This window comes from Oncorhynchus mykiss, chromosome 12 (assembly GCF_013265735.2).
Source record: "Oncorhynchus mykiss isolate Arlee chromosome 12, USDA_OmykA_1.1, whole genome shotgun sequence".
NCBI classification, from domain to species: Eukaryota; Metazoa; Chordata; class Actinopteri; order Salmoniformes; family Salmonidae; genus Oncorhynchus; species Oncorhynchus mykiss.
This window is the reverse complement of record NC_048576.1, coordinates 94,020,408-94,048,243: the sequence shown is the minus strand read 5'-3', so window position 1 is coordinate 94,048,243 and position 27,836 is coordinate 94,020,408. Positions and strand designations below refer to the sequence as shown.

At 41.1% G+C, this 27,836-nt stretch overlaps 1 protein-coding gene across 1 annotated transcript; it reads right to left on the bottom strand.

Annotated features, from left to right (window-relative positions):
* Positions 1-11,328: 11,328 nt before the first annotated feature.
* LOC110515058 (NLR family CARD domain-containing protein 3-like) lies at positions 11,329-24,523 on the bottom strand (the record flags this gene model as incomplete). The annotated part of the gene is made up of 7 exons (XM_036939556.1): positions 24,454-24,523; positions 19,509-19,562; positions 14,515-14,631; positions 14,187-14,271; positions 13,829-14,057; positions 11,630-13,421; positions 11,329-11,374 (listed from the first exon to the last, which is right to left on the bottom strand). Coding segments are annotated over exons 2-7 (2,307 nt in total), but the record flags the coding sequence as incomplete, so codon positions are not given.
* Positions 24,524-27,836: the final 3,313 nt, after the last annotated feature.

The following is a 27,836-nucleotide window of genomic DNA, read 5'->3' as shown; positions in this document are numbered from 1 at the left end:
CCTTTTGCAATTATGTTAGCACAGCTTAAAACTGTTGTTCTGATTAAAGAAGCAATAAAACTGGCCTTCTTTAGACTAGATGAGTATCTGGAGCATCAGCATTTGTGGGTTTGATTACAGGCTCAAAATGTCCAGAAACAAAGTACTTTCTTCTGTATCTCGTCAGTCTATTTTGTTCTGAGAAAATGAAGGCTATTCCATGTGAGGAATTGCCAAGAAACCCAAGATCTCGTACAACACTGTGTTGTTGTAAAGAACAGCGCAAACTGGCTCTAACCAGAATAGATAGAGGAGTGGGAGGCCCCGGTGCACAACTGAGCAAGAGGACAAGTACATTAGAGAGTCTAGTTTGAGAAACAGACGCCTCACAAGTCCTCAACTGGCAGCTTCATTAAAAAGTCCCCTCCAAAACACTAGTCTCAACGTCAACAGTGAAGAGGCGACTCCAGGATGCTGGCCTTCTAGGCGGAAAGGGCCTCTGTACGCCTATGTAGATATTCTATTAAAAATCAGCCGTTTCCAGCTACAATAGTCATTTACAACATTAACAATGTCTACACTGTATTTCTGATCAATTTGATGTTATTTTAATGGACAAAAAATGTGCTTTTCTTTCAAAAACAAGGACATTTCTAAGTGACCCCAAACTTTTGAACGATAGAGTATATTCATAAAGGGATGTATCATTATTAGAAATGGCAAATGATCGAAGTACTGCTTGTAGATAGAAACATGTATAGTACAAACATTTGAGTAGACTGACCAGACTAGTTTAAAAAGCAGTACCAGTCAAAAGACAGACAGTGAGGTATCAGATTTAGATTGTGAATTTTATTAGGACCCCCATTAGCTGTAAAGCCGTAAAGTTAGCTAATTTTCCTGGGGTCCAACACGAATTACTAAGACATTACAAACAATTACAAATTAAGACTTTACAAACATTTAACAAGTAGACAACACAGACAATTATAATACGTGACAGGTACACATTTAACAATCAGTTGATGCTTTCTATTTCCTGTCCAGTCATATGGTCTATCGCATTAGATGTTATTTTATTTCTTTCTTGATGGTGGATTGACTTTTTGCCTGAGAATTATGGATTGGTAAAGAGTTCCATTCAGCTATGGCTCTATATAAAACATGTAGATTTAAGGCGATTTGTCCTTGGCTTGGGTTGTCTTAGATGCTCTGAATTTACCTGTTTGGTTGGTGATAATGCGTGTTGCTAGTATGTACTAACTCGTCTTAAAAATACTGTGTTTTTTAAATATTTAACATTCCTAAAGAAAATCTAAAGACTGGATAGTAATTGGTTTTCAACCCTGAAGCCATGAGAGATTCTGAAGCATTTGCATAATATTAATACGAAATGAGCAATGAAGAGCTAATCTGGCAGCCCTGTTTTGAGCAATGAAGAGCTAATCTGGCAGCCCTGTTTTGAGCAATGAAGAGCTAATCTGGCAGCCCTGTTTTGAGCCATTTGAAGCTTTTTTCTATCTTTCTTTGCTGCAGATGACCATATAACTGGACAGTACTCTAGGTGTGATAGGACCAAGGATTGACCATATAACTGGACAGTACTCTAGGTGTGATAGGACCAAGGATTGACCATATAACTGGACAGTACTCTAGGTGTGATAGGACCAAGGATTGACCATATAACTGGACAGTACTCTAGGTGTGATAGGACCAAGGATTGACCATATAACTGGACAGTTCTCTAGGTGTGATAGGACCAAGGATTGACCATATAACTGGACAGTACTCTAAGTGTGATAGGACCAGGGATTGACCATATAACTGGACAGTACTCTAAGTGTGATAGGACCAAGGTTTGAATCACCTGATTCAGAGTGCTAGATGTTACATACTCTGAACATTTTCTTGTAACAGCAAGAAATTGAGTATACTGTCCACATGATATTTATTTTGACAGTGAAGCTAACATCTTCAATTTGGCACTTCAGCATTTTGGATTTGAGATCAAATGTTTCATATGAGGTGACAGTACATAATGTCACCTTTTATTTGAGGGTATTTTCATATATATTTGTTTCTACGTTTAGAAAAATAAAAGCACGTTATGTATCTAGTCCCCTCATTTGAAGAAGTCATAAGTATTCTGATCAATTCACTTATAGTGTATTAAAGTAGTCAAAAGTTTAGTATTTGGTCCCACACCCGTTGGCTGAATTTGCAGTTTTTATTTATTTATTTTACCGTTATTTTACCAGGTAAGTTGACTGAGAACACGTTCTCATTTACAGCAACGACCTGGGGAATAGTTACAGGGGAGAGGAGGGGGATGAATGAGCCAATTGTAAGCTGGGGATGATTAGGTGACCATGATGGTATGAGGGACAGCTTGGGAATTTAGCCAGGACACCGGGGTTAACACCCCTACTCTTAAGATAAGTGCCATGGGATGTCCCATCCGAAAGACGGCACCCTACACAGGGCAGTGTCCCCAATCACAGCCCTGGGGCATTGGGATATTTTTTAGACCAGAGGAAAGAGTGCCTCCTACTGGCCCTCCAACACCACTTCCAGAAGCATTTGGTTTGCCATCCAGGGACTAACCAGGACCGGTTGGATTTGGTTATGTTTTGGGTTATGTTTTGCCCAATAGTAACTGAATGGTGGATGAAGATGTGATTCATCTTTTGTCTAAGTGAGTAGAAAACATGTTTACAAACACTACTAAATTAATCCTGAGGATGCCATGATTAAGAAAAATCATGAATCAATCATGAATATTGATGAGTGATAAAGTTACAGAGGCTACAACAAAACAGCGAACCTCTCACCATTACCAATAACAGAGGAGGCATGATCTTTGTGCCTCTGTAACTTTCTCATTAATCATCATTCACGATTCATTAATGATTATTCATGATATTCTATTCTTACTTACAACAGAAGGGAAGTGACCCCAAAATGACAGAGGACATTATTAACCATTCAGTGTCTATTGAGAAAAACATCATCCAAAACACATCCAAAACAAACTGCATATGCATTCAACAAGTTTGTAGTCATAAGCTTGATGTAATCACTGCAGGCAAGGAATGTGTGACCAAATACAACAGTTATGACTACATTAATACAACATAAGTGAGTTTGTCCAAATAATTACGACTTCTTCAAAGAGAAGAACTAGATACATAAAGTGCTTTCATTTCTAAAGGGGAAAACAGATATGTATGAATAAACTCATATAAAAGGTGACATTCTGTACCGTCACCTAATATGAAACATTCTATCTCAAATCCAAAATGCTGAGCATAGCACCAAATTAAAAACTGTAAGCTTCACTGTCCAAACACATATGGTGTCGACTATGTGTGCCTGGTAAACACATGTGGATCTGGTGAACAGTTATCACTTGTTGACCAATTACAGGAATACTGACCTCAGAGTCTCCAGTTTACAGTGGGCATTCCCCAGTCCAGCAGAGAGGAGCATCACTCCTGAATCTTTCAGGTCATTGTTACTCAGATCCAGCTCACTCAGGTGTGAGGGGTTTGACTTCAGAGCAGAGACCAGAGAAGCACAGCCTTCCTCTGTGACTAGACAGCGTGACAGCCTGCAAAAAGTAAAATGATATTAAAACCAAACTGCTATTATTTGTTGTTGAAAATAGTGGCAGTGTATTTTTTCAACATAATCCCCCATTTCTCAATTACCAAAATACAGATAGCTGATGTTCTGAAATAGTAAATTCTGGACCCCTACAAATCAGCTGGGCTAGACAATCTGGACCCTCTCTTTTTTAAATTATCCGCCGCAATTGTTGCAACCCCTATTACGAACCTGTTCAATCTCTCTTTCGTATCACCTGAGATCCCCAAAGATTGGAAAGCTGCCGCGGTCATCCCCCTCTTCAGAGGGGGAGACACTCTAGACCCAAAATGTTACAGACCTATATCTATCCTTCCCTGCCTTTCTTTAGTCTTCAAAAGCCAAGTTAACAAACAGATCACCGACCATTTCGAATCCCAACGTACCTTCTCCGCTATGCAATCTGGTTTCACGGTTTCATGGGTTCACCTCAGCCACGCTCAAGGTCCTAAACAATATTATAACCGCCATCAATAAAAGACAATACTGTGCAGCCGTCTTCATCGACCTGGCCAAGACTTTCGACTCTGTCAATCATCGCATTCTTATTGGCAGACTTAACAGCCTTGGTTTCTCAAATGACTGCCTCACCTGGTTCACCAACTACTTCTCAGACAGAGTACAGTGTGTCAAATGAGAGGGCCTGTTGTCTGGACCTCTGGCAGTCTCTATGGGGGTGCCACAGGGTTCAATTCTCGGGCCGACTCTTTTCTCTGTACACTTCAATGATGTCGCGCTTGCTGCTGGTGAGTCTCTGATCCACCTCTATGCAGACGACACCATTCTGTATACTTCTGGCCCTTCTTTGGACACTGTGTTAACAAACCTCCAGATGAGCTTCAATGCCATACACCACTCCTTCCATGGCCTCCAACTGCTCTTAAATGCAAGTAAAACTAAATGCATACTCTTCAACCGATCGCTGCCCGCACCCTCCCGCCCGTCTAACATCACTACTCTGGACGGTTCTGACTTAGAATATGTGGACAACTACAAATACCTAGGTGTCTGGTTAGACTTTAAACTCACATTAAGACTCAGACTCAGACATCCAGACTCACATTAAGCATCTCCAATCCAAAATTACATCTAGAATCGGCTTCCTATTTTGCAACAAAGCATCCTTCACATATGCTGCCAAACATATCCTCGTAAAACTGACTATCCTACCAATCCTTGACTTCGGCGATGTCATTTACAAAATATCCTCCAACACTCTACTCAGAAAAATGGATACAGACTATCACAGTGCCATCCGTTTTGTCACCAAAGCCCCATATACTACCCAACACTGCGACCTGTATGCTCTGGCTCCAGGTCATCTACAAGTCTCTGCTAGGTAAAGCCCCACCATATCTCAGCTCACTGGTCACCATAGCAGCAAACACCCGTAGCATGCGCTCCAGCAGGTATATTTCACTGGTCATTCCCAAAGCTAACTCCTCCTTTGGCCGCCTTTCATTCCAGTTCTCTGCTGCCAATGACTGGAATGAATTGCAAAAATCACTGAAGCTGTAGTCTAATATTTCCCTCACTAACTTTAAGCATCAGCTGTCAGAGCAGCTTACCGATCATTGCACCTGTACACAGCCAAATTGTAAATAGCCCACCCAACTACCTCATCCCCATATTGTTATTTATTCTTTGCTCCTTTGCACCCCAGTATCTTTACTTGCGCATTCATCTTCCACACATCTATCACTCCAGTGTTTAATTGCTAAATTTGAATTATTTCGCCACCATGGCCTATTTATTGCCTTACCTCCCTAATCTTACTACATTTGCATACACTGTATGTAGACTTTTCTATTGTGTTATTGACTGTATGTTTGTTTATCCCATGTGTAACTCAGTGTTGTTTGTGTCGCACTGCTTTGCTTTATCTTGGTCAGGTCGTAGTTATAAATGAGAACTTGTTCTCAACTGGCCTACCTGGTTAAATAAAGGTGAAAAAAAATAATGTAAATTATTGAGTGCTGCAGAGATGGTTGTCCTTCCCATCTCCACATAGGAACTCCAGAGCTCTTTCAGCGTGACCACCAGGTTCTTGGTCACCTCCCTGACCAAGTCCCTTCTCCCCTGAATGCTCAGTTTTGCCGGGTGGCCAGCTCTAGGAAGAGTGTTGGTGGTTCCAAACTTCATCCATTTAAGAATAATTGAATCCACTGTCTTTTTGGGAGACCTTCAATGCTGCATAAATGTTTTGGTAGCCTTCCCCAGATCTGTGCCTCCACACAATCCTGTCATGGAACTGAACGACCTCATTGCTTGGTTTTTGCTCTGACATGCACTGTCAACTGTGGGACCTTATTTAGACAGGTGTGTGCCTTTCCAAATCATGTCCAATAAATAGCAAAATTTAAAAAAAAATCTGTTTTCACTTTGTCCTTATGGGGTGTTGTGTGTAGATCGATGAGGATTAAACATTTTTTTTTTAGAATAAGGCTGTAACGTAACAAAATGTGGAAGAAGGGATCTAAATACTTTCCCAATGAACTGTAAATATCTCATGTGACTCGTAAAAAGACTAAGCAATTAGCCCATTAAAATGTTTATCTGACTCCATAAAAAGAATTAGCAATATGCAAGATGCTACGGTTGAGTTACACTAATAGACAATGAATAAATGTATGAGAATGGATTCTAAAGAAAAGTGTATTTAATCACTTCGTAAAATGAATGGATTCAAATACAAGACATAAAATTAAGTTACAAGGCATTAACAAGCATTATACAAGTCATTATTCTAAGCATGGTCAGAGAGAGAGAGAAACCTCTAGCCTGAAATACCGCAAAAGTCTATGGGGTGGAGAGAGAGATAAAGAAACCTCTAGCCTGAAAGGCCATGCCTCAAAAGTGCATGGGGTAGAGAGAGAGAGATAGAGAAAGAGTATCTCACCACAGCAGGTCATGAACGAATAAGAGAATGAGTCTTAGACCCCTTTTATGCGTGCCTGAGTAGTTTGGATTCAAAACCTGAGTTGTTGACCAATCGTATTACTGTAAAGTTAACCTCCAATAAGATATCAGACCTACATGATGTAACCTCTGCTTCTCAGAAGTGTCACAATAGTGGTTGGCAAGAACAACACAGAGAATGCTGAATTCTTAAGACAACATGACACATACAGTTGATAGGAAGACTCACTTCGCGGGCTGCCCTACAGAACTAAATACTACACTTTTGACAACTTTAATACACTGTAAGTGAATTTGTCCAAATAAAATCCCCCTTTAAATGGGAGAACTAGATACATAAAGTTATTTAATTTCTAAACGGTAAAAACAGATATGCATGAATACCATCAAATAAAAGGTGACATTCTTTAGTCTCACCTAATGTGAAACATTCTATCTGAAATTCAAAATGCTGGAGCATAGTGACACATTTCAAACTGTAAGCTTCACTGTCCAAACACATATAGTGTTCACTATGTGTGCCTGGTAAACACATGTGGATCTGGTGAACAGTTATCACTTGTTGACCAACTACAGGAATACTGACCTCAGAGTCTCCAGTTTACAGTGGGGATTCTCCAGTCCAGCAGAGAGGAGCATCACTCCGGAATCCTTCAGGTCATTGTTACTCAGATCCAGGCTTCTCAGGTGTGAGGGGTTTGACCTCAGAGCTGAAACCAGGGAAGCACAGCCTTCCTCTGTGACTCCACAGCCTGACAGCCTGCAAAGAGTCAAATAATTTTTAAATCACTCTGCTATTCTTTGGTGTTGAAGATAGAATCAAATTGTATTTGTCACATGTGCTGAATACAACAGGTGTTGAGCTTACCGTGAAATACTTACTTTCAAGCTCTTATCCAAAAATAAGTGGAGTTAAGAAAATATTACGAAAATATTTACTAAATAGTCAATGTGCAGGGCTACAGGTTAGTTGAGGTATTTGAGGTAATATGTAAATGTAGGTAGGGGTTAAGTGACTATGCATAGATAATAAACAGGTTAGTTGAGGTATTTGAGGTAATATGTAAATGTAGGTAGGGGTTAAGTGACTATGCATAGATAATAAACAGGTTAGTTGAGGTATTTGAGGTAATATGTAAATGTAGGTAGGGGTTAAGTGACTATGCATAGATAATAAACAGCGAGTAGCAGCAGCGTAATTTAAAAGAATTGCAAATAGTCCGGGCGGCCATTTTGATTAGCTGTTCAGTGGTCCTATGGCTCGGGGGTAGAAGCTGTTCAGTGGTCCTGTGGCTCGGGGGTGGAAGCTGTTCAGTGGTCCTGTGGCTCGGGGGTAGAAGCTGTTCAGTGGTCCTATGGCTCGGGGGTAGAAGCTGTTCAGTGGTCCTGTGGCTCGGGGGTAGAAGCTGTTCAGTGGTCCTGTGGCTCGGGGGTAGAAGCTGTTCAGTGGTCCTATGGCTCGGGGGTAGAAGCTGTTCAGTGGTCCTATGGCTCGGGGGTAGAAGCTGTTAAGTGGTCCTATGGCTCGGGGGTAGAAGCTGTTCAGTGGTCCTATGGCTCGGGGGTAGAAGCTGTTAAGAAGCCTTAAGAAGACTTGGCGCTCCAGTACCGCTTGCCATGCAGTAGCAAAGAGAACAGTCTATGGGGGGGCCATCTTCTGACATCGCCTGGTATAGAAGCCCTGGATGGCAGGACGCTTGGCCCCAGTGATGTACTGGGCCGTTCGTACTGCCCTCTGTAGCGCCTTGCGGTTGGAGGCTGAGCAGCCATACCAGTGGTTGATGCAACCAGTCATGATGCTCTTGATGGTGCAGCTGTAGAACTTTTTGAGGATCTGAGGACCCATGCCAAATCTTTTCAGTCTCCTGATGGGGAATAGGTGTTGTCGTGCCCTCTTCACAACTTTCTTGGTGTGTTTGGACCATGACAGTTTGTTGGTGATGTGGACACCAAGGAACTTTAAGCTCTCAGCCTGCTCCACTACAGCCCTGTCGAAGAGAATGGGCGTGTGCTTGGTCATCCTTTTCCTGTAGTCCACGATCATCTCCTTTGTCTTGATCACGTTGAGAGAGAGGTTGTTGTCCTAGCACCTCACTGCCAGGTCTCTGACCTCCTCCCTATAAGCTGTCTTATTGTTGTTGGTGATCAGGCCTGCCCGCATTGTGTTGTTAGGAAACTTAATGATGGTGTTGGAGTCGTGCTTGGCCACGCAGTCGATCGGTGAACAGAGAGTACAGGAGGGGACTAAGCACGCACCCCTGAGGGGACCCCGTGTTGAGGATCAGCGTGGCAGATGTGTTGTTGCCTACCCTTACCACCTGGGGCATCCCGTCAGGAAGTCTAGGATCCAGTTGCAGAGGGAGGTGTTTAATCCCAGGTTTCTTAGCTTAGTGATCAGCTTTGAGGTCAGTTTATTCTTTCAAATTTTCAGATACATCCTGAAACATGCCATATTCAGTATATTCATCAATCATTATTAGAAATGTCAAATGTAAGGTCAAATATGTGAGTAGACTGACCAGACCAGTTTAAAAGCAGTATCAATCAAAAGACAGACAGTGAGGTATCAGATTTAGATTGTACTGAGTATACCGTCCACACCATATCTATTTTGACAGTGAGGTATCAGATTTAGATTGTATTGAGTATACAGTGCACACCATATCTAGTTTGACAGTGAGGTATCAGATTTAGATTGTATTAAGTATACAGTCCACACCATATATATTTTGACAGTGAGGTATCAGATTTAGATTGTACTGAGTATACCGTCCACACCATATCTATTTTGACAGTGAGGTATCAGATTTAGATTGTATTGAGTATACAGTCCACACCATATCTAGTTTGACAGTGAGGTGTCAGATTTAGATTGTACTGAGTATACAGTCCACACCATATCTAGTTTGACAGTGAGGTGTCAGATTTAGATTGTACTGAGTATACAGTCCACACCATATCTAGTTTGACAGTGAGGTGTCAGATTTAGATTGTACTGAGTATACAGTCCACACCATATCTAGTTTGACAGTGAGGTGTCAGATTTAGATTGTATTAAGTATACAGTCCACACCATATCTATTTTGACAGTGAAGATAACATTTTTAAATTGGGCTCTATACTCCAGCATTTGGGATTTGAGATCAATTGTTTCATATGAGGTGACAGTATATTATGTCACCTTTTATTAAAGGGTATGTTTCACAGCTTAGAAATTAAAGCACTCTGTGTATCTAGTCCCCCCATTTGAAGAAGTCTTAAGTATTTAGACAAATTCACTCACAGTGTATTAAAGTGGTTAAAAGCTTAGTATTTGGTCCCATATTTCTTGCATGCAAGGACTAAATCAAGCTTGTGACTCAAACTCGTTGGTTACATTTGCAGTTTGTTTTGGTTGTGATGATGACTGGAGTAATTTTAATTCCTAAGTGGGTAGATAACATGTTTCTAAAAACTACTAAACTAATCCTGATGGGGCCATGATTAAGGGAAAGCAGGAATGATTCATGAATAATCATTTTAATTGAGGAAGTTACAGAGCCTACAACAAAACATGCTAAGCTCTAAGTGCTACCAATAACAGGGGAGGATAGCATTTTTTCTGAGCTTTGCACCTCTATAACTTTGTCATTCATCATCATTCAGGAGTCATCTATGATTATTCCTAATCACGGTTGTATCCACATTAATGTAGAAGTGTTCAGAAACATCTTCTGTTCTTACTGACAATACAAGTGAAGTGACTCCAAAATGACAGGAGGGTATTTATTATTCCGTTTCTATTGGGAAAAACATCATCCAAAACACATCCAAATCAAACAGCAAATGCATTCAATAAGTGTGGAGTCACATGCTTGATGTAATCACAGCAGGCAAGGAATGTGAGACCAAAAACTTCACTTATGACAACTTTAATATTATATAAGTGAATCATTAGGAATTATTCAAATGGGAGAACTAGATATATAAAGTGCTTACATTTCTAAACAGTATAACAGGTATGTATGAATACTGAAAAAAAAAGGTGACATTCTCCACTGTCGCAAGTTTAGTATTTGGTCCCAAACTTGTTGGTTGCATTTGCAGTTTGTTGTGGTTGGGTGTTGGGTTGTGTTTTGCCCAATAGTAACTGAATAGCTAGAATTGTTAGCTAGATTACTTGTTGGTTATTACTGCATTGTCGGAACTAGAAGCACAAGCATTTCGCTACACTCGCATTAACATCTGCTAACCATGTGTATGTGACAAATAAAATGTGATTTGATTTGATTTGATTTGAATAGTGGATGATGACTGGATTAATCATCTGTCTAAGTGAGTAGATAACATGTTTCTAAACACTACTAAAATAATTTGATGATGCCATGATTAGGAAAATCATGTATGAATCATGAATAATAATGAGTGAGAGTTTTACAGAGACTACAACAAAACATGCTAACCTTTCACCTTTACCCTGAAATAAAAGGTAACACACTGTACTGTCGCCTAATATGAAACATTCTATATCAAATCCAAAATGCTGGACGATACCGCAACATTTAAAACTGTAAGCTTCACTGTCCAAACACATATGGTGTCGACTATGTGTGCCTGGTAAACACATGTGGATCTGGTGAACAGTTACCACTTGTTGACCAACTACAGGAATACTGACCTCAGAGTCTCCAGTTTACAGTGTGGATCTTCCAGTCCAGCAGAGAGCAGCTTCACTCCTGAATCCTTCAGGTCATTGTTACTAAGATCCAGCTCTCTCAGGTGTGAGGGGTTTGACTTCAGAGCTGAGACCAGAGAAGCACAGCCTTTCTCTTTGACTCCACAGCCTGACAGCCTAACAAAGTGATTTCACAAACACAGTGTTAATTTAACACCAGTAGTGTAGAAGGGCAACGGTGGATGCTTTTGGTTTATTCTTTAAAACAAGATATAGATTCATCTTCCATCTCCTACAATTGTATGTTCATATTGTTATACTAATGTGAACACCGATGTATTGATTCAATATGATGTTCAAAAATACATATTGTTCTCTAAACTGAATAATCTTCCTGATAATTAGAACTTAAATGTCATTCTATGGACTCACAGAGCAGCTATGGAGGATTTGACCACTGGCAGCAGCCTCAGAAGACCTTCCTCTGATCTGGAGTATTTCTTCAGGTCAAACACTTCCACCTCCTTCTCTGAAGTCAGCAACACAAAGACCAGAGCTGACCACTGTGCATGTGACAGGTTGGCTCTAGAGAGACTTCCTGAGCTCAGGTAGCTTTGAATCTCCTCCACTAGAGAATGGTCATTCAGTTCATTCAGACAGTGGAACAGATTGATGCACATCTCTGGAGAGGGGTTCTCCCTGATCTTCTCCTTGATATACTTGACTGTTTCTTCATGGCTCTGTGAGCTACTTCTTGTCTCTGTTGGTAGACCTCGTAAGTGCTTCTGATTGGACTCCAGTGAGAGGCCCAGAAGGAAGCGGAGGAAAAGGTCCAGGTTTCCCCTCTCACTTTGTAAGGCTTTATCCACAGCACTCTTGTAGAAAGCAACTTCAAGCTGGACTCTGAATAGCGAAGAAAAGTTAATACTCGTTGAATGCAGTTTGGCCATTAGATTCTCATTGTTGTTGATGAATGAGAGGAGCACATATACAGCAGCCAGAAACTCCTGAATGCTTAGATGCACGAAGCAGTACACCTTGTCCTGGTACAGCCCACATTCCTCTTTAAAGAGCTGTGTGCACAATCCTGAGTACACTGAGGCTTCATTGATATCGATTCCAGCCTCTTTCAGGTCTTCTTCATAGAAAATCAGATTGCCCTTGACAAGCTGTTGAAAAGCCAGTTTTCCCAGTGACAGAATGCCCTCTTTATTCAAATCTGGACCTGTCTCTTCTTTCCCAAGATACTTTTCATTCTTCTGTCTGGTATAAAACACCACAAGGTGTGTGTACATCTCAGTCAGAGTCTTGGGCATCTCTTCTCTCTTATGTTTCAGCATGTCTTCAAGGACTATTGCAGAAATCCAACAGAAGACTGGAATGTGGCACATGATGTGGAGGCTCCTTGATGTCTTTATGTGTGAGATGATTCTGCTGGCCAGGTCATCATCACTGAATCTCTTCCTGAAGTACTCCTCCTTCTGTGGGTCATTGAACCCTCGTACCTCTGTCACCTGGTCAACACAACCTGAAGGGATCTTATTGGCTGCTGCAGGTCGGGTAGTTATCCAGAGGAGAGCAGCGGGAAGCAGATTTCCCTTGATGAGGTTTGTCAGCAGAACATCCACTGAGGTTGACATTGTGACATCACAACATATCTTGTTCTTCTGGAAGTCTAGGGGCAGGCGGCACTCATCCAGACCATCAAAGATGAACAGAACTTTGTACTTGTTGTAGTTGGAGATTCTTGATTCTTTGGTTTCCATTGAGAAGTGATTGAGAAGTTCAATCAAAGTGTGGTTTTCCCCTTTCATTAAATTCAGCTCCCGAAAAGGGAATGAAAATACAAATTGAACATCCTGATTTGCTTTTCCTTCAGCCCAGTCCAGGATGAACTTCTGCACAGAGACTGTTTTTCCAATGCCAGCAACTCCCTTTGTCAGCACAGTTCTGATAAGTTTGTCTTGTCCAGTTAAGGGTTTGAAGATGTCGTTACATTTGATTGCAGTCTCTGGTCTTGCTTGTTTCCTGGTTGTTGTCTCAATCTGTCTCAGCTCATGTTCATTATTGACCTCTCCTGTTCCACCCTCTGTGATGTAGAGCTCTGTGTAGACCTTGTTGAGAAGTGTTGGGTTTCCTTGTTTAGCGATCCCCTCAAATACACATTGAAACTTCTTCTTTAGATGAGATTTGAGTTCACATTGGCAAATCATAGCAAGCTCATCTGAATGAAGAAAGAACACAGAGGATATTAATATTACGTCTGTTTTAATGCTTACAGTATGGTAGGAATGTGTTATAAAGTTGTACTTTATAATAATTTATTTTCTTAACTGCCTGTATAAATGTGTACATGTTTTTTTATAATGAATTACACACTGGTGTGACTTATTATTATTATTATTGATGGTATCATTAATATTTTGTCTCTCTCTCTCCTCTCTGTCTCTCCTCTCTCTGTCTAAATACATCAACACAACACATTCCGTTGCAACTTGATGAGGCCACTAGGTGTTGTGTTAAGGCTGCTACAATATCATTGAGTTACACAGCTACTTTAGCTGTACTTTATCTACAGTTTTTATATGTTTGTTATAAAACAACATTCAACATGAGGCAGACAGGTCTTACTTTTCTCCAGTGTGTCAGCAAGCTCCTTCTGGTTCATTTTCCTCAGGACGTGCAGTGCGATCTTCAGAGCCCCCTCTCTGGCACTGCTCTCCTGCTTCTCATCGTCAGCATCCACAACTTCCTCATCCTGCTTCTGACTCTCAAAGCCTTGTGGGAGTTCTGGATTAAGAATCCTCTTGAACATCTTCAGCTCGTTCTTCACAAATGTCATAATATTCTCTTCAAGCAACTGAAATAAATTAAGTTAATAAGTTAAGCAAGAGAAGAAATGCTTTCTCATTAACACATTAATGAATGATTGACAGATCAACTTTACTTGATGTAAACAAAAGTAAATGTACATAACAGGACCACATACACTGAATATGGAGGTCAGGTCTGTTTGATGACTTAGTGAAGACTGACCACTGAGAATCTCTGACTCTGATCTCTCCTGTTGGTTTCTGTGGACAAAACATGAGATTTTCCAGGGAGCGCACACACACACACAAACACACAAACACACACACACACACACACAGAGGGAATGTTGTGTTTGTTTAACATAGTTTTAGGACTAAGAAATGGAAAAAAGGATTAGCCTGAATGTTATGAAAACAACAAAAGTCATTTGAACATTTGAGAGGAGAAATGAAGAGAGACAGTGTTGTTTAACTCACTGACCATGACCCATGAGTTATTCTTACCTTTGTTCAGTAGAAATGTCTCCCTGTCTAAAATATATAGGAGGTTCCATAGACCGGTCACTCTTCATAGACACACAGCTGGGTACAGTGGAGGCTGGTCCCTCCTGCTTGATTGGGCTTCAACACAACAGAGACAAACATTACATCTCTCTGAGCTCAGATGGTGAAACATAAGAAAAGTTAAATTCCAAAATGCTATATATCCAATTTCAGAAATGTTGGTAAATTAGCTGTCATTGTTTAAAGAAATTATAAAAACAATTGTTTTTTTGCTAAATATCTGCCTCACTCTCAGAGAAATAAGTGGTACTGCTATGTTTAACACAGTCAAATGTAACAAATAACTGAATGTTTAATAAAGAACTGTACAAATTATGAATTAGTGACATCAATATATATATTTATATATTTAATATATATAATTAAATAAAGAAATATGAGATCTGTATGTAAATATTTACAATTTACATTTGAGTCATTTAGCAGATGCTCTTAACCAGGGCCCAGTTTCGCAAAGATTCTCAAAGTTAATTCCCCAAACCATCAATATTAACGTTGCACTTGAACACGTTTATAATCTAACGCTTGCCTCAGATCAATCAGAACAGCTAAGTGAGTCGTTGGATACTTGTTTTGCCCTCCTGTGCCAATGTATACGCAGAAGATTTCTGCTAAACATAAAATCACATTGTTTATCAGTCTATCTGTGACCACCGATAACTTTAGAGCAAAGTTGACTACAAATACAAAGTTGCCAATGTCTTTGCAATTGATATAAACAAGTGACGTAGAAAAATGTTATTCAAATTAAAACAGAGATGACTGCATTAATGTATTAAAATATAGACAGTAGGCTAGGCCTATTTCAATCATATCGAAATACATTTCATGGTCTATCAATTGAGTTCTATTTTGCTACTTGTTGACTACGGTCTCTAATTTGTCTCAATATATTTCATGATGTGTAGCCTAACACGTGCACAATGACGTGCCAAATCCGTGATTTAATGCATTTTTATGAGGTCGCATTAGATAGAATAAGCCGCCTCAATGTTTGCAGCCGTAGGTGGTAATATCTCTCTAGGAGCTGATCCGTTGTCAGTTTTGTGAAATAATTATAATGTTAAGGAAAGATTGAGAATGTAGAAAGCTGAGAGCAGCGATCCCTTTCTTTCGATCCTATCAATATCGACACATACTCCAAGGACATACATAGCGACCGTTCTCTCTGCGTGGTGCATGTTACATATTACATTTAAATGATCAAAACAGCCATAGAAGGAATTATGGTTTTGCGCTTTGAACATAGGGTGTCAGATTATTGTTTTGTTGTGTTTTCATTCTTTTTGCCTCCTGAACAGTCCACATGGGGTAGAGATGCATCCCCCTTCTATAGTCATAGTCAACTATACCTATATACAGAATCAGGTGCTATTTACATATGTGGGGATCTTAACAGTGTAATTGGGAGGTTAGGTTACTATATAAATGATAGACATTGATGATATTCCATCGCGTGTTGCTTTGTATGACTGTGTTAATCATCATGGGGAAACCCTGTTAGAATTATTTCAGCGATTCTAAAATGTCTATTATTAATGGAAGGATATGCCCCTTAAGCGATAACTTTACATCCATATTTGGCAAAGGAAAAGCTGTAGTGGACTATATAGTTACCCTCCACGACTGTCTAGAAACTTTTTTGGAATGTAAGGTGTTACCCCCTAACCAGATGGTTGAAGAATGCCGATGTTTTGACTTAATTGGAGAAAAAAGTAGACTTCCTGATCATTCTCTTTTATTTATGATATTTTCTGTTGATCACGAACTTTCTCAACCAAGTATTACTGTGCATCATTCGGGGCTAAAGATAAATACCACGTATAGGCCTACATGTAAGAACATGTATATGTACATGTAATATGCCAAATGACTTTCTATGTTCTGAAATGGCATGTAAGAGCTCTGGTGGAACACATCGAAACTCTGCAAAGATACATTTTATTTTTTTAAACTTTTATTTACAGAGGCAAGTCAGATAAGAACAAATTCTTATTTACATTGACAGCCTACCTACAGGTCAGACATAGTAGTACGGCGCCTCTGGAGAACATGATGGTTAAGAGCCTTGCTCAAGGACACCTCAACTGTTTTTTTCACATTGTCGTCTCGGGTATTCGAAACAGCAACCTTTCGGTTACTGGCCCAACGCTCTAACAGTTAGGCTACCTGCCGCCTCTAAATGTATATGTGTGATATGAAACATTTTGTGATATCATATATTCTGAAATGGGGAACAACGATGCGAATAAAAAATACGCCCCGAAGTCCAGGAAAGTTTACAAGCTGAACACGCTTTACTGGAATGATGAGTTATGGGTCTATGGTCAGTATTGCGCAAGGCTGAGTACTTATTACAGTGTAAAGATAGGAATATAAGAGAACATTTTAGGAAGGAATTTAAGAAACAACAGCATATGTTTGATAAAAGACTGCGCCTATTCAAATGGAGATATCAGAGAGAGCAGTTACTACACTTTAAGGAGATACAGACAAGAAATCCTCAACAGTTTTGAAGCCAAATAAACAAGTTAGGACCAAAACGACGTAAGAAAATTCCAATGGAAGTCAGGGAAGAGCAGGGGGGCTGAACTCTGATATTACACAGGTTCTTAAGAAGTGGGAGAAGGGGTTTGCTAGTTTGTTCTCAGGTAACAAAAATGCGGCATATTTTGAAGAATAACTTTTATAAAGATATATGTTCCCTGAGAACTAAACTGGACAATACAGTGTTAGAACATTCTTATACAATTGAAGTCGGAAGTTTACATACACCTTAGCCAAATACATTTAAACACATTTTTTCACAATTCCTGACATTTACTCCTCGTAAAACATTCCCTGTCTTAGGTCAGTTAGGATCACCACTTTATTTTAAGAATGTTAAATGTCAGAATAATAGTAGAGATAATTATTTATTTCAGCTTTTATTTCTTTCATCACATTCCCAATAGGTCAGAAGTTTCACACACTCAATTAGTATTTGGTTGCATTTCCTTTAAATTGTTTAAGGATATTTTAGCCTATAGTTTGTTAAATACAGGGGTTGATGGGAAATTGTATCACGCAATCCAGTCTCTTTACAAAAAACCTGTCACGTTCTGACCATTGTGTGTTTTCCTTGTTTTAGTGTTGGTCAGGACGTGAGCTGGGTGGGCATTCTATGTTGTGTGTCTAGTTTGTCTATTTCTATGTTTGGCCTGATATGGTTCTCAATCAGAGGCAGGTGTTAGTCATTGTCTCTGATTGGGAACCATATTTAGGTAGCTTTGTTTTGTGTTGGGATTTGTGGGTGGTTGTTTCCTGTCTTTGTGTTTTCTGCACCAGTTAGGACTGTTTCGGTTTTGCCACTTTTATTGTTTTGTATTCTGTTCATGTTGAGTTACCTTATTAAAATAACATGAACTGTAACCACGCTGCATTTTGGTCCTCCTCTCCTTCCCAGGAAGAAAGCCGTTACAGTACCAATTGCTTGTGTGCGTGTTAATGAATATCGTACAGATAGGAGACGCCTTATCACCAACTTTGTTTGCTATGTTTATAAATTATTTGGCAAAAGAAGATTAATCATGAACCCAAAGTTAAAACTTTTTGTTTGATTAAGAGTGAATTTGTGTGTGAGAGGGACATTAAGTATAACCTACCTAAAAGCAGGAGATCTTTATGTGCACAGGTAACATCAGGGATATTGCCTCCATGTATTGAAACAGGTAGGTATTGTGGTGAAATTGGAATGAGGAAAGATTATGTAACTATTGTGACCTCGAAGAAATAGAGAATGATACTCATTTCATCCTCTATTGCCCTTTCTACCACAATATATGTATGCTCTTATTCCAGAAAGCACACCAGATATACACTGGAATTATGTGGCTGAGCCATGAGGAGAGACTGAAATGTTTTTCTCCCCGTTGTGTATTTCCGTTTGCGGAACATTTAGATAAATCCTGGAATAAAAGAAAACGGGATAGCTATAATTAAATGATAAAGATATTTCGTTTCTATGTGGTAAAAGGTACGTGTGTATATAGATTGTGTATAGGCTTGTCTCTCATATGAATCTTCTCTTGTGCCAGACTGGGTTCAAATTCCTTCTGTTTAATTTTTCTGGATTTATTTATCTGTATATGTTATGTATGTATGTTTGTATGTGTATATACAGTGTATATATATTTATGTTTGTGTGTATGTATGTATACTTTTTACTGCTCTAGCGATATAATTATTGTTTCGACAACCTTATTTATTATGTATTGATTTGTATCTGTAATGTTTTCCCTCTTTATGCTATGTGCAATGCAGAGAGCACTGGAAGTAGAATTATCACTGAATTACCACACTGAATTACAGTAATATTTGTTTATGTGTCAATTATTCCAATAAGGGATGGCTTGCCAACTGGCGATTTGACACGAAAAATTGCTTCCATTCATACAGTACAGTTGCCGTATCTTAGTTTGATAATCCTGTTGTTGCACAAATTGTCCTACACAGCAGGCAATGCGAACTTGTCGTGTTTTCCGAGGGTTAAAAAGGCTTCTAAAGTTCCTAATTTCCAATTTCACTTTCAGACTTGATTGAAAAAAGTGTATCAACCCCTGTCCATTCATTATAAAACCCATAATAATTTACATTTCCTGATGCTGTAGGATTATTTTCCTGCTGTGAGAAAATGGGTCAAATGTTTCGATTTGTGCATTCATTTTAAGATTGCTAAGTGAGACAACCACATATCACAGTCAAATATACAGAATATAAACATTCAATTACAGCTAAACAATGGAGATATAGCATTTTACAAAAAAACAAGCATTTTCATACACATCAAAAATTTAAGGTAACAAAAATAAATAATTTATGATTACCTTTTTTTGTGGAAATAGCGTTTTGGAAATAAACTGTTCATAAATTATTTAAAATGTGTGTCATCTCACCTCTTATCTGTGGTGTCATGTTCCGCAGAGACGCTCATTTTAGAGCACTGACCCCTAAACAGAGATCCAGCATGTTGGTTGTGGTTAACACAGTGACAACTAATTATTGAATGTCAAATGATCTCTACTATTCATTATATCTTGGAAATAAAACATTTACTATCAGACACATCCAAACAGTCTGATGATTTAATGCAATCACATGTAGTTGTGACATCACTTCTCCATGTTAACTGTCAATAATAATAATAATAAGTCACAGTTTGTTAAGGTAGTTATAGACAGTGCATCAACACAAGGTCATGTCTCACACTTATTTTTATTCATTAAAAGTAAGCTATTATCTATCAATCTGTTATTTTCTAAACAAATCTGAATAAAAAAACGAGAGCATACAGGTCGCAGTTGTGGGTAGTATATGGGGCTTTGGTGACAAAACGGATGGCACTGTGATAGACTGCATCCAGTTTGCTGAGTAGAGTGTTTGAGGCTATTTTGTAAAGGACATCGCCAAAGTCAAGGATCGGTAGGATGGTCGGTTTTACGAGGGTATGTTTGGCAGCATGAGTGAAGGATGCTTTGTTGTGAAATAGGAAGCCGATTCTAGATTTTCATTTTGGATGCCTAATGTGAGTCTGGAAGGAGAGTTTACAGTCTAACCAGACACCTAGGTATTTGTAGATGTCCACATATTCTAAGTCAGAACCGTTCAGAGTAGTGATACTGGACGGGCGGGCAGGTGCTGGTAGCGATCAGTTGAAAAGCATGCATTTAGTTTTACATGCATTTAAGAGCAGTTGGAGGCCATGGAAGGAGAGTTGTATGGCATTGAAGCTCGTCTGGAGGTTAATTAACACAGTATCCAAAGATTGGCCAGAAGTATAAAGATTGGTATCGTCTGCGTAGAGGTGTATCAGAGAATCACCAGCAGCTAGAGCGACATATTTGATGAATACAGAGAAAAGAGTCGACCCGAGAATTGAACCCTGTGGCACCCCCATAGAGACTGCCAGAGGTCCGGACAACAGGCCCTCCGATTTGACACACTGAACTCTATCTGAGAAGTAGTTGGTAAACCAGGAGAGGCAGTCATTTGAGAAACCAAGGCTGTTGAGTCTGCCGATAAGAAAGAGGTGATTGACAGAGTCCAAAGCCTTGGCCAGGTCGATGAATACAGCTGCACAGTATTGTCTCTTATCAATGGAGGTTATGATATCGTTTAGTACCTTGAGCGTGGCTGAGGTGCACCCATGACCAGCTCGGAAACCAGATTACATAGCGGAGAAGGTACGGTGGGATTCGAAATGGTCGGTGATCTGTTTGTTAACTTGGCTTTCGAATACCTTAGAAAGGCAGGGTAGAATAGATATAGGTCTGTAGCAGTTAGGGTCTAGTGTCTCCCCCTTTGAAGAGGGGGATGACCGCGGCAGCTTTCCAATCTTTGGGGATTTCAGACGATACAAAAGAGAGGTTGAACAGGCTAGTAATAGAGGTTATAACAATTTCGGCTGATAATTTTAGAAAGAGAGGATCCAGATTGTCTCATCCTGCTGAGTTGTAGGGGTCCAGATTTTGCAGCTCTTTCAGAACATCAGCTGACTGAATTTGGGAGAAGGAGAAATGGGGAAGGCTTGGGCAAGTTGCTATGGGGTGTGCAAGGCTGTTGACCGGGGTAGGGGTGGCCAGGTGGAAAGCATCGCCAGCCGTAGAAAAATGCTTATTGAAATTCTCGATTGTCATGGATTTATCAGTGGTGACAATGTTTCCTAGCCTCAGTGCAGTGGGCAGCTGGGAGGAGGTGTTCTTATTCTCCATGGACTTTACAGTGTCCCAGAGCTTTTTGGAGTTTGTGCTGCAGGATGCAAATTTCTGTTTGAAAAAGCTAGCCTTTGCTTTCCTAACTGCCTGTGTGTACTGGTCCCTAACTTCCCTGAACAGTTGCATATTGCGGAGGCTATTCAATTCTAATTCAGTACGCCACAGGATGTTTTTGTGCTGGTCAAGGGCAGTCAGGCCTGGAGTGAACCACCATATCTGTTCCTGGTTCTACATGTTTTTGAATGGGACATGCTTATTTATGATTGTGAGGAAATCACTTTAAAGAATAACCAGGCATCCTCTACTGACGGGATGAGGTCAATGTCCTTCCAGGATACCCGGGCCAGGTCGATTAGAAAGGCCTGCTCGCTGAAGTGTTTTAGGGAGCGTTTGACAGTGATGAGGGGTGGTCGTTTGACCCTTTGCTACTAGACTCAAAATTGACATCCTGTTTCCATTGATCATCCTTGAGATGTTTCTACAACTTGATTGGAGTCCACCTGTGGTAAATTCAATTTACTGGACATGCTTTGGAAAGCCACACACCTGTCTATATAAGGTTCCACAGTTGACAGTGCAAGTCAGAGCAAAAACCAGGCCATGAGGTCCAGACAATTTCTGTGGAGATGCAGCACTCCCCCAATCAGGCCTTTATGGTAGAGTGGCCAGATGGAAGCCACTCCTCAGTAAAAGGCACATGACAGCCCGCTTGGAGTTTGCCAAAAGGCACCTAAAGGACTCTCAGACCATGAGAAACAAGATGATCCGCTCTGATGAAACCAAGATTGAACTATTAGGCTGAATGCAAAGCGTTACATCTGGAGGAAACCTGGCACCATCCGTATGGTGAAGCAAAAATGTCTAGAAATCCGTTTTTACTGCGTCATTATGCGGTATTGTGTGTATATTGATGAGGGGAAAAAACTATTTAATACATTTTAGAATAACTTAACAACATGTGGAAAAAGTTAAGAGGTCTGAATACTTTCCGAATGCACTGTATCAAACTAACTCGACTATTAAATATAACAGTTCTATGATAGTTCTGTAATACTTTCCGAATGCACTATATCAAACTAACTCGACTATTAAATATAACAGTTCTATGACAGTTCTGTAATAGTTCTATGCCCGTCTTTCCTTCAAATATAATACATTTATCCGACTTCTAATATTGCAAATAAATGTGTGCCACAGTTTCAACAACCGTATTGTAACTGCATAGGCTAGAAACGTACTTTTAAATTCATATCATGAAATCACATAACTGCTGATGATCACTGGTGCTGCCACCTGTTTTCTTGCAGATGAAGTAGCCTGTTATATGGAACTCATTAAACCAGCCTGAACAACAGTGCATAAAATATGTCAAATGGTTAAACAAGAAGATCCTGTCCTCCTGATACAGCCATGTACATTAAAAAGTATTCCTTCCCAGTGCTGTGGCCCTCACCAACAGGCCATCTGGCCCTCGCCAACAGGCCATCTGGCCCTCACCAACAGGCCATCTGGCCCTCACCAACAGGCCATCTGGCCCTCACCAACAGGCCATCTGGCCCTCACCAACAGGCCATCTGGCCCTCACCAACAGGCCATCTGGCCCTCACCAACAGGCCATCTGGCCCTCGCCAACAGGCCATCTGGCCCTCACCAACAGGCCATCTGGCCCTCGCCAACAGGCCATCTGGCCCTCACCAACAGGCCATATGGCCCTCACCAACAGGCCATCTGGCCCTCACCAACAGGCCATCTGGCCCTCACCAACAGGCCATCTGGCCCTCACCAACAGGCCATCTGGCCCTCACCAACAGGCCATCTGGCCCTCACCAACAAGCCATCTGGCCCTCACCAACAGACCATCTGGCCCTCACCAACAGGCCATCTGGCCCTCACCAACAGGCCATCTGGCCCTCACCAACAGGCCATCTGGCCCTCACCAACAGGCCATCTGGCCCATAGAGACTAAAGGACTATACACTCTAAGCTACACCCCACATCAAGCCACCTCTGATCTGTACACTAGATAACTGCACTATACTTCATTTGCACTCAGTTCATCTATCTTAGATATATTTATACTGATACTGTAAATGTGTACATCCACTGTATATCAACTCTATACCCACTGCACTGTATATTTGTATAGCCAATGTATATCAACTGTATACTCACTGTGCTGTATATGTGTGTATCCACCCTATACTCACTGTACTGTATATGTGTATATACACTGTATACTCACTGTACTGTATATGTGTATATACACTGTATACTCACTGTGCTGTATATGTGTATATCCACTGCTCTATGCTCACTCTACCCAGTTGTGTATAAGGTTGTACCTAAACTATGTGTAAACTCCTCTGTCTGTATTCTGTCTCTAAATGTTGTTTATCACTAGCAGCACCAAATTACCAAGTAATATTCTTAGTACAGATGTAGGATCTTAATTTGTCAAGTGATTGAGATATGTTCTGTTCTGCTGAGAGAGCACGTTCCTGATGACTAGCACTCTGTATATTCTTATGGATGTGGCCTGAGCTGGATTGTGAAGCTAACTGAAGCTGGCTAGCTTCAGAAAACCAGTACATCTAGCTTGCATGATAGTTTCCTTATCAGGCAGACATCAACAGCCGAGTCGTAGGCTACTACCTGGGTCGTAATTCATTAGTTCACACCACAGCCAAGAGTTTTAAAATTTTAAATAAACAGTTTATTCCAAATGCTGTACTACGTGACCTAAACAGTCTCCGTTGCCAAATGTTTTGCTATGGTGGACACTAATGAACACACACCACATGTTTTGAGGAAGTGTAAGTTGTTGTTAGTCAACTATATAAATAAACATTACAATATCATAAACTATATGAATACACAACAATATCCTCAACTATATGAATACACAACAATATCCTCAACTATATGAATACACATAACAATATCATAAACTATATGAATACACAACAATATCCTCAACTATATGAATACACAACAATATCCTCAACTATATGAATACACATAACAATATCATCAACTATATGAATACACATAACAATATCATCAACTATATGAAAACACATAACAATATCATCAACTATATGAACACACATAACAATTGTCATCTTACCTTTAATCTCTCTCAACAGAAGCAGAGTCTGGAATGATCATTTGGTCGTCGAAAGTTCCTTTCATTTGCTCTACTCATTTACATATCAGGTTCTGCCTGTTCTCTCTCCCACTCCCTCTCTCTTTATAGCGCTCCTTGGCATACATTCTACAAGTGTCTAGAACTCTATTCGAAGGATGTGACATTCTTCCACGAGAAATTCCACCATTTGGTGTTTTGTTGATAGCGCTTCTCCAGAATCTTCCATAAGTGTTGAATTGGGTTGAGACCTGATGACTGAAACAGCCATCGCATATTGTTAAACATCAGCAAGTTGAGCAATCTTCATCACTGAAGCTCCTGCCAAAGTTGTCCCAACAATCACCAATCATTAAGCTCTTCTCGAGCAGGGTTGCAGTCTCTCAAAGTAGCAGCTCCTCTCTCTCCAGTGGTTGCAGCTCCTCTCTCCCCAGGGGTTACAGCTCCTCTCTCCCCATGGGGGTAACAACTCCTCTCTCCCCATGGGGGTAGCAACTCCTCTCTCACCATGGGGGTAGCAGCTCCTCTCTCACCATGGGGGTAGCAGCTCCTCTCTCCCCATGGGGGTAGCAACTCCTCTCTCCCCATGGTGGTAGTAGCTCCTCTCTCCCCAGAGGTAGCAGCTCCTCTCTCCCCAGAGGTAGCAACTCCTCTCTCCCCAGAGGTAGCAGCTCCTCTCTCCCCATGGGGGTAGTAGCTCCTCTCTCCCCATGGGGGTTGCAGCTCCTCTCTCCCCATGGGGGTTGCAGCTCCTCTCTCCCCAGAGGTAGCAACTCCTCTCTCCCCAGGGATAGCAGCTCCTCTCTCCCCATTGGGGTAGTAGCTCCTCTCTCCCCATGGGGGTTGCAGCTCCTCTCTCCCCATGGGGGTAGTAGCTCCTCTCTCCCCATGGGGGTAGTAGCTCCTCTCTCCCCATGGGGGTTGCAGCTCCTCTCTCCCCATGGGGGTAGTAGCTCCTCTCTCCCCAGAGGTAGCAGCTCCTCTCTCCCCAGAGGTAGCAACTCCTCTCTCCCCAGAGGTAGCAGCTCCTCTCTATCCAGGGATAGCAGCTCCTCTCTCCTCATGGCTAGCAGCTCCTCTCTCCCCAGAGGTAGAAGCTCCTCTCTCTCCAGGGATAGCAGCTCCTCTCTCCCCAGGGGTAGCAGCTCCTCTCTCCCCAGAGGTAGCAACTCCTCTCTCCCCAGAGGTAGCAGCTCCTCTCTATCCAGGGATAGCAGCTCCTCTCTCCTCAGGGGTAGCAGCTCCTCTCTCCCCAGAGGTAGCAGCTCCTCTCTCTCCAGGGATAGCAGCTCCTCTCTCCCCAGGGGTAGCAGCTCCTCTCTCCCCAGAGGTAGCAGCTCCTCTCTCTCCAGGGATAGCAGCTCCTCTCTCCTCAGGGGTAGCCGCTCCTCTCTCCCCAGTGGTTGCAGTAGCAGTAGTGGTAGTCGGTGGCGATGGTTGTAGCGGTGGCTGGAGTGTGGCCTGTCCCCGGGCATTTCTAGGATTTGAAGACGTTGTGGGCTTAGGCCGAAGCCAGTAGGGGCGTCTGGGGCATTCCCTCCCCCCCGAAAAAAAAACTCTACTCTGGAACACTCTCTACTCTGCAACACTCTCTACTCTGGAACACTCTCTACTCTGCAACACTCTCTACTCTGGAACACTCTCTACTCTGCAACACTCTCTACTCTGCAACACTCTCTACTCTGGAACACTCTCTACTCTGCAACACTCTCTACTCTGGAACACTCTACTCTGGAACACTCTACTCTGGAACACTCTCTACTCTGGAACACTCTACTCTGGAACACTCTCTACTCTGCAACACTCTCTACTCTGCAACACTCTCTACTCTGGAACACTCTCTACTCTGGAACACTCTCTACACTCTCTATGACCAAAGTTATCCTATTTACACTTTTGAGTCAATTTTGATGGTAGCATAAATGTTTCTGACTCATACTGATGCCACATAGGCTGTTTTATAAATGAGAAGTTGGTTTTGAGTGGAAATGGTTGCTCTTTAAAGTTACTGTATACTGACACGACCAGGGTGACACAACTGGAAATAAAAATGTAAGTGTCCACATAACAGAGCAACACAACTCCAAACTTGACAGATCAGAAGCGACATAGCCCCCAGGGTATATGAATATAAAGAGACATGACAGATCAGAAGCGACATAGCCCCCAGGGTATATGAATATAAAGAGACATGACAGATCAGAAGCGACATAGCCCCCAGGGTATATGAATATAAAGAGACATGACAGATCAGAAGCGACATAGCCCCCAGGGTATATGAATATAAAGAAACATGACAGATCAGAAGCGACATAGCCCCCAGGGATATGAATATAAAGAGACATGACAGATCAGAAGCGACATAGCCCCCAGGGTATAAAGAAACATGACAGATCAGAAGCGACATAGCCCCCAGGGATATGAATATAAAGAGACATGACAGATCAGAAGCGACATAGCCCCCAGGGTATAAAGAAACATGACAGATCAGAAGCGACATAGCCCCCAGGGTACATGAATATAAAGAGACATGACAGATCAGAAGCGACATAGCCCCCAGGGTATATGAATATAAAGAAACATGAGCCAAAACAATGGACTTGTAGAATGGAAAATGTGATAAGATCTCTATGATTCATTTAATTTGGTCAGTTCTACCAGCTAATGTGAGATTTTTAGATTACATTGAGGACACATAATTTAAGGGTCTATGTATTTTCAATGTCTTGTTCACCTATGATCTACTATTTAACTGGACTAACTGAAATAGCATTCCTCGGACATGTTTTAAAATAGTCTCAGACCAGATTGAAAAAGTCTGATTTCCAGAAGGACGATTAGTCTAGATCTAAGTGACGTCTTAAACTAAACCTGGTCAGAAGTAGCTTTAACTTCATAATAATAATAATGGATGTTAGCCCCAAGGTTGACCTTGGCAATGGAGGTAAATGGGTTATCTGGACTATTTCAATGATGATCAAAGAGCACCTCCAATGCCAGACAGAAGGGCGGTTATAGACAGAATCATCCACTGAATGAGTTTGATTCATTCTGTTTTCGAGACCGTTTCTGTATGTACAAAGAAAATGCAGGTGACATAATTTGTTTGCTTGAGCCAAGGCTTTCTCCTGACTCTCTTAGGGGACAGCCCATCCCTCCTTTCCTACAAGTATTGATCACCTTGAGGTTTTTTGGCATCTGGAACTTTCTATCGTGAAACAGGAGATTTGTGTAGTGTAAGTGAACCGACTGTATCAGAATAGGCCACAAGTCTGTAATGCTATATGTGAACTGAAACACAATTACATCAAGTTCCGTGATGCTGCTGCTGCCCAAGACAACTACCAGGTAGAGTTCTGGTACTA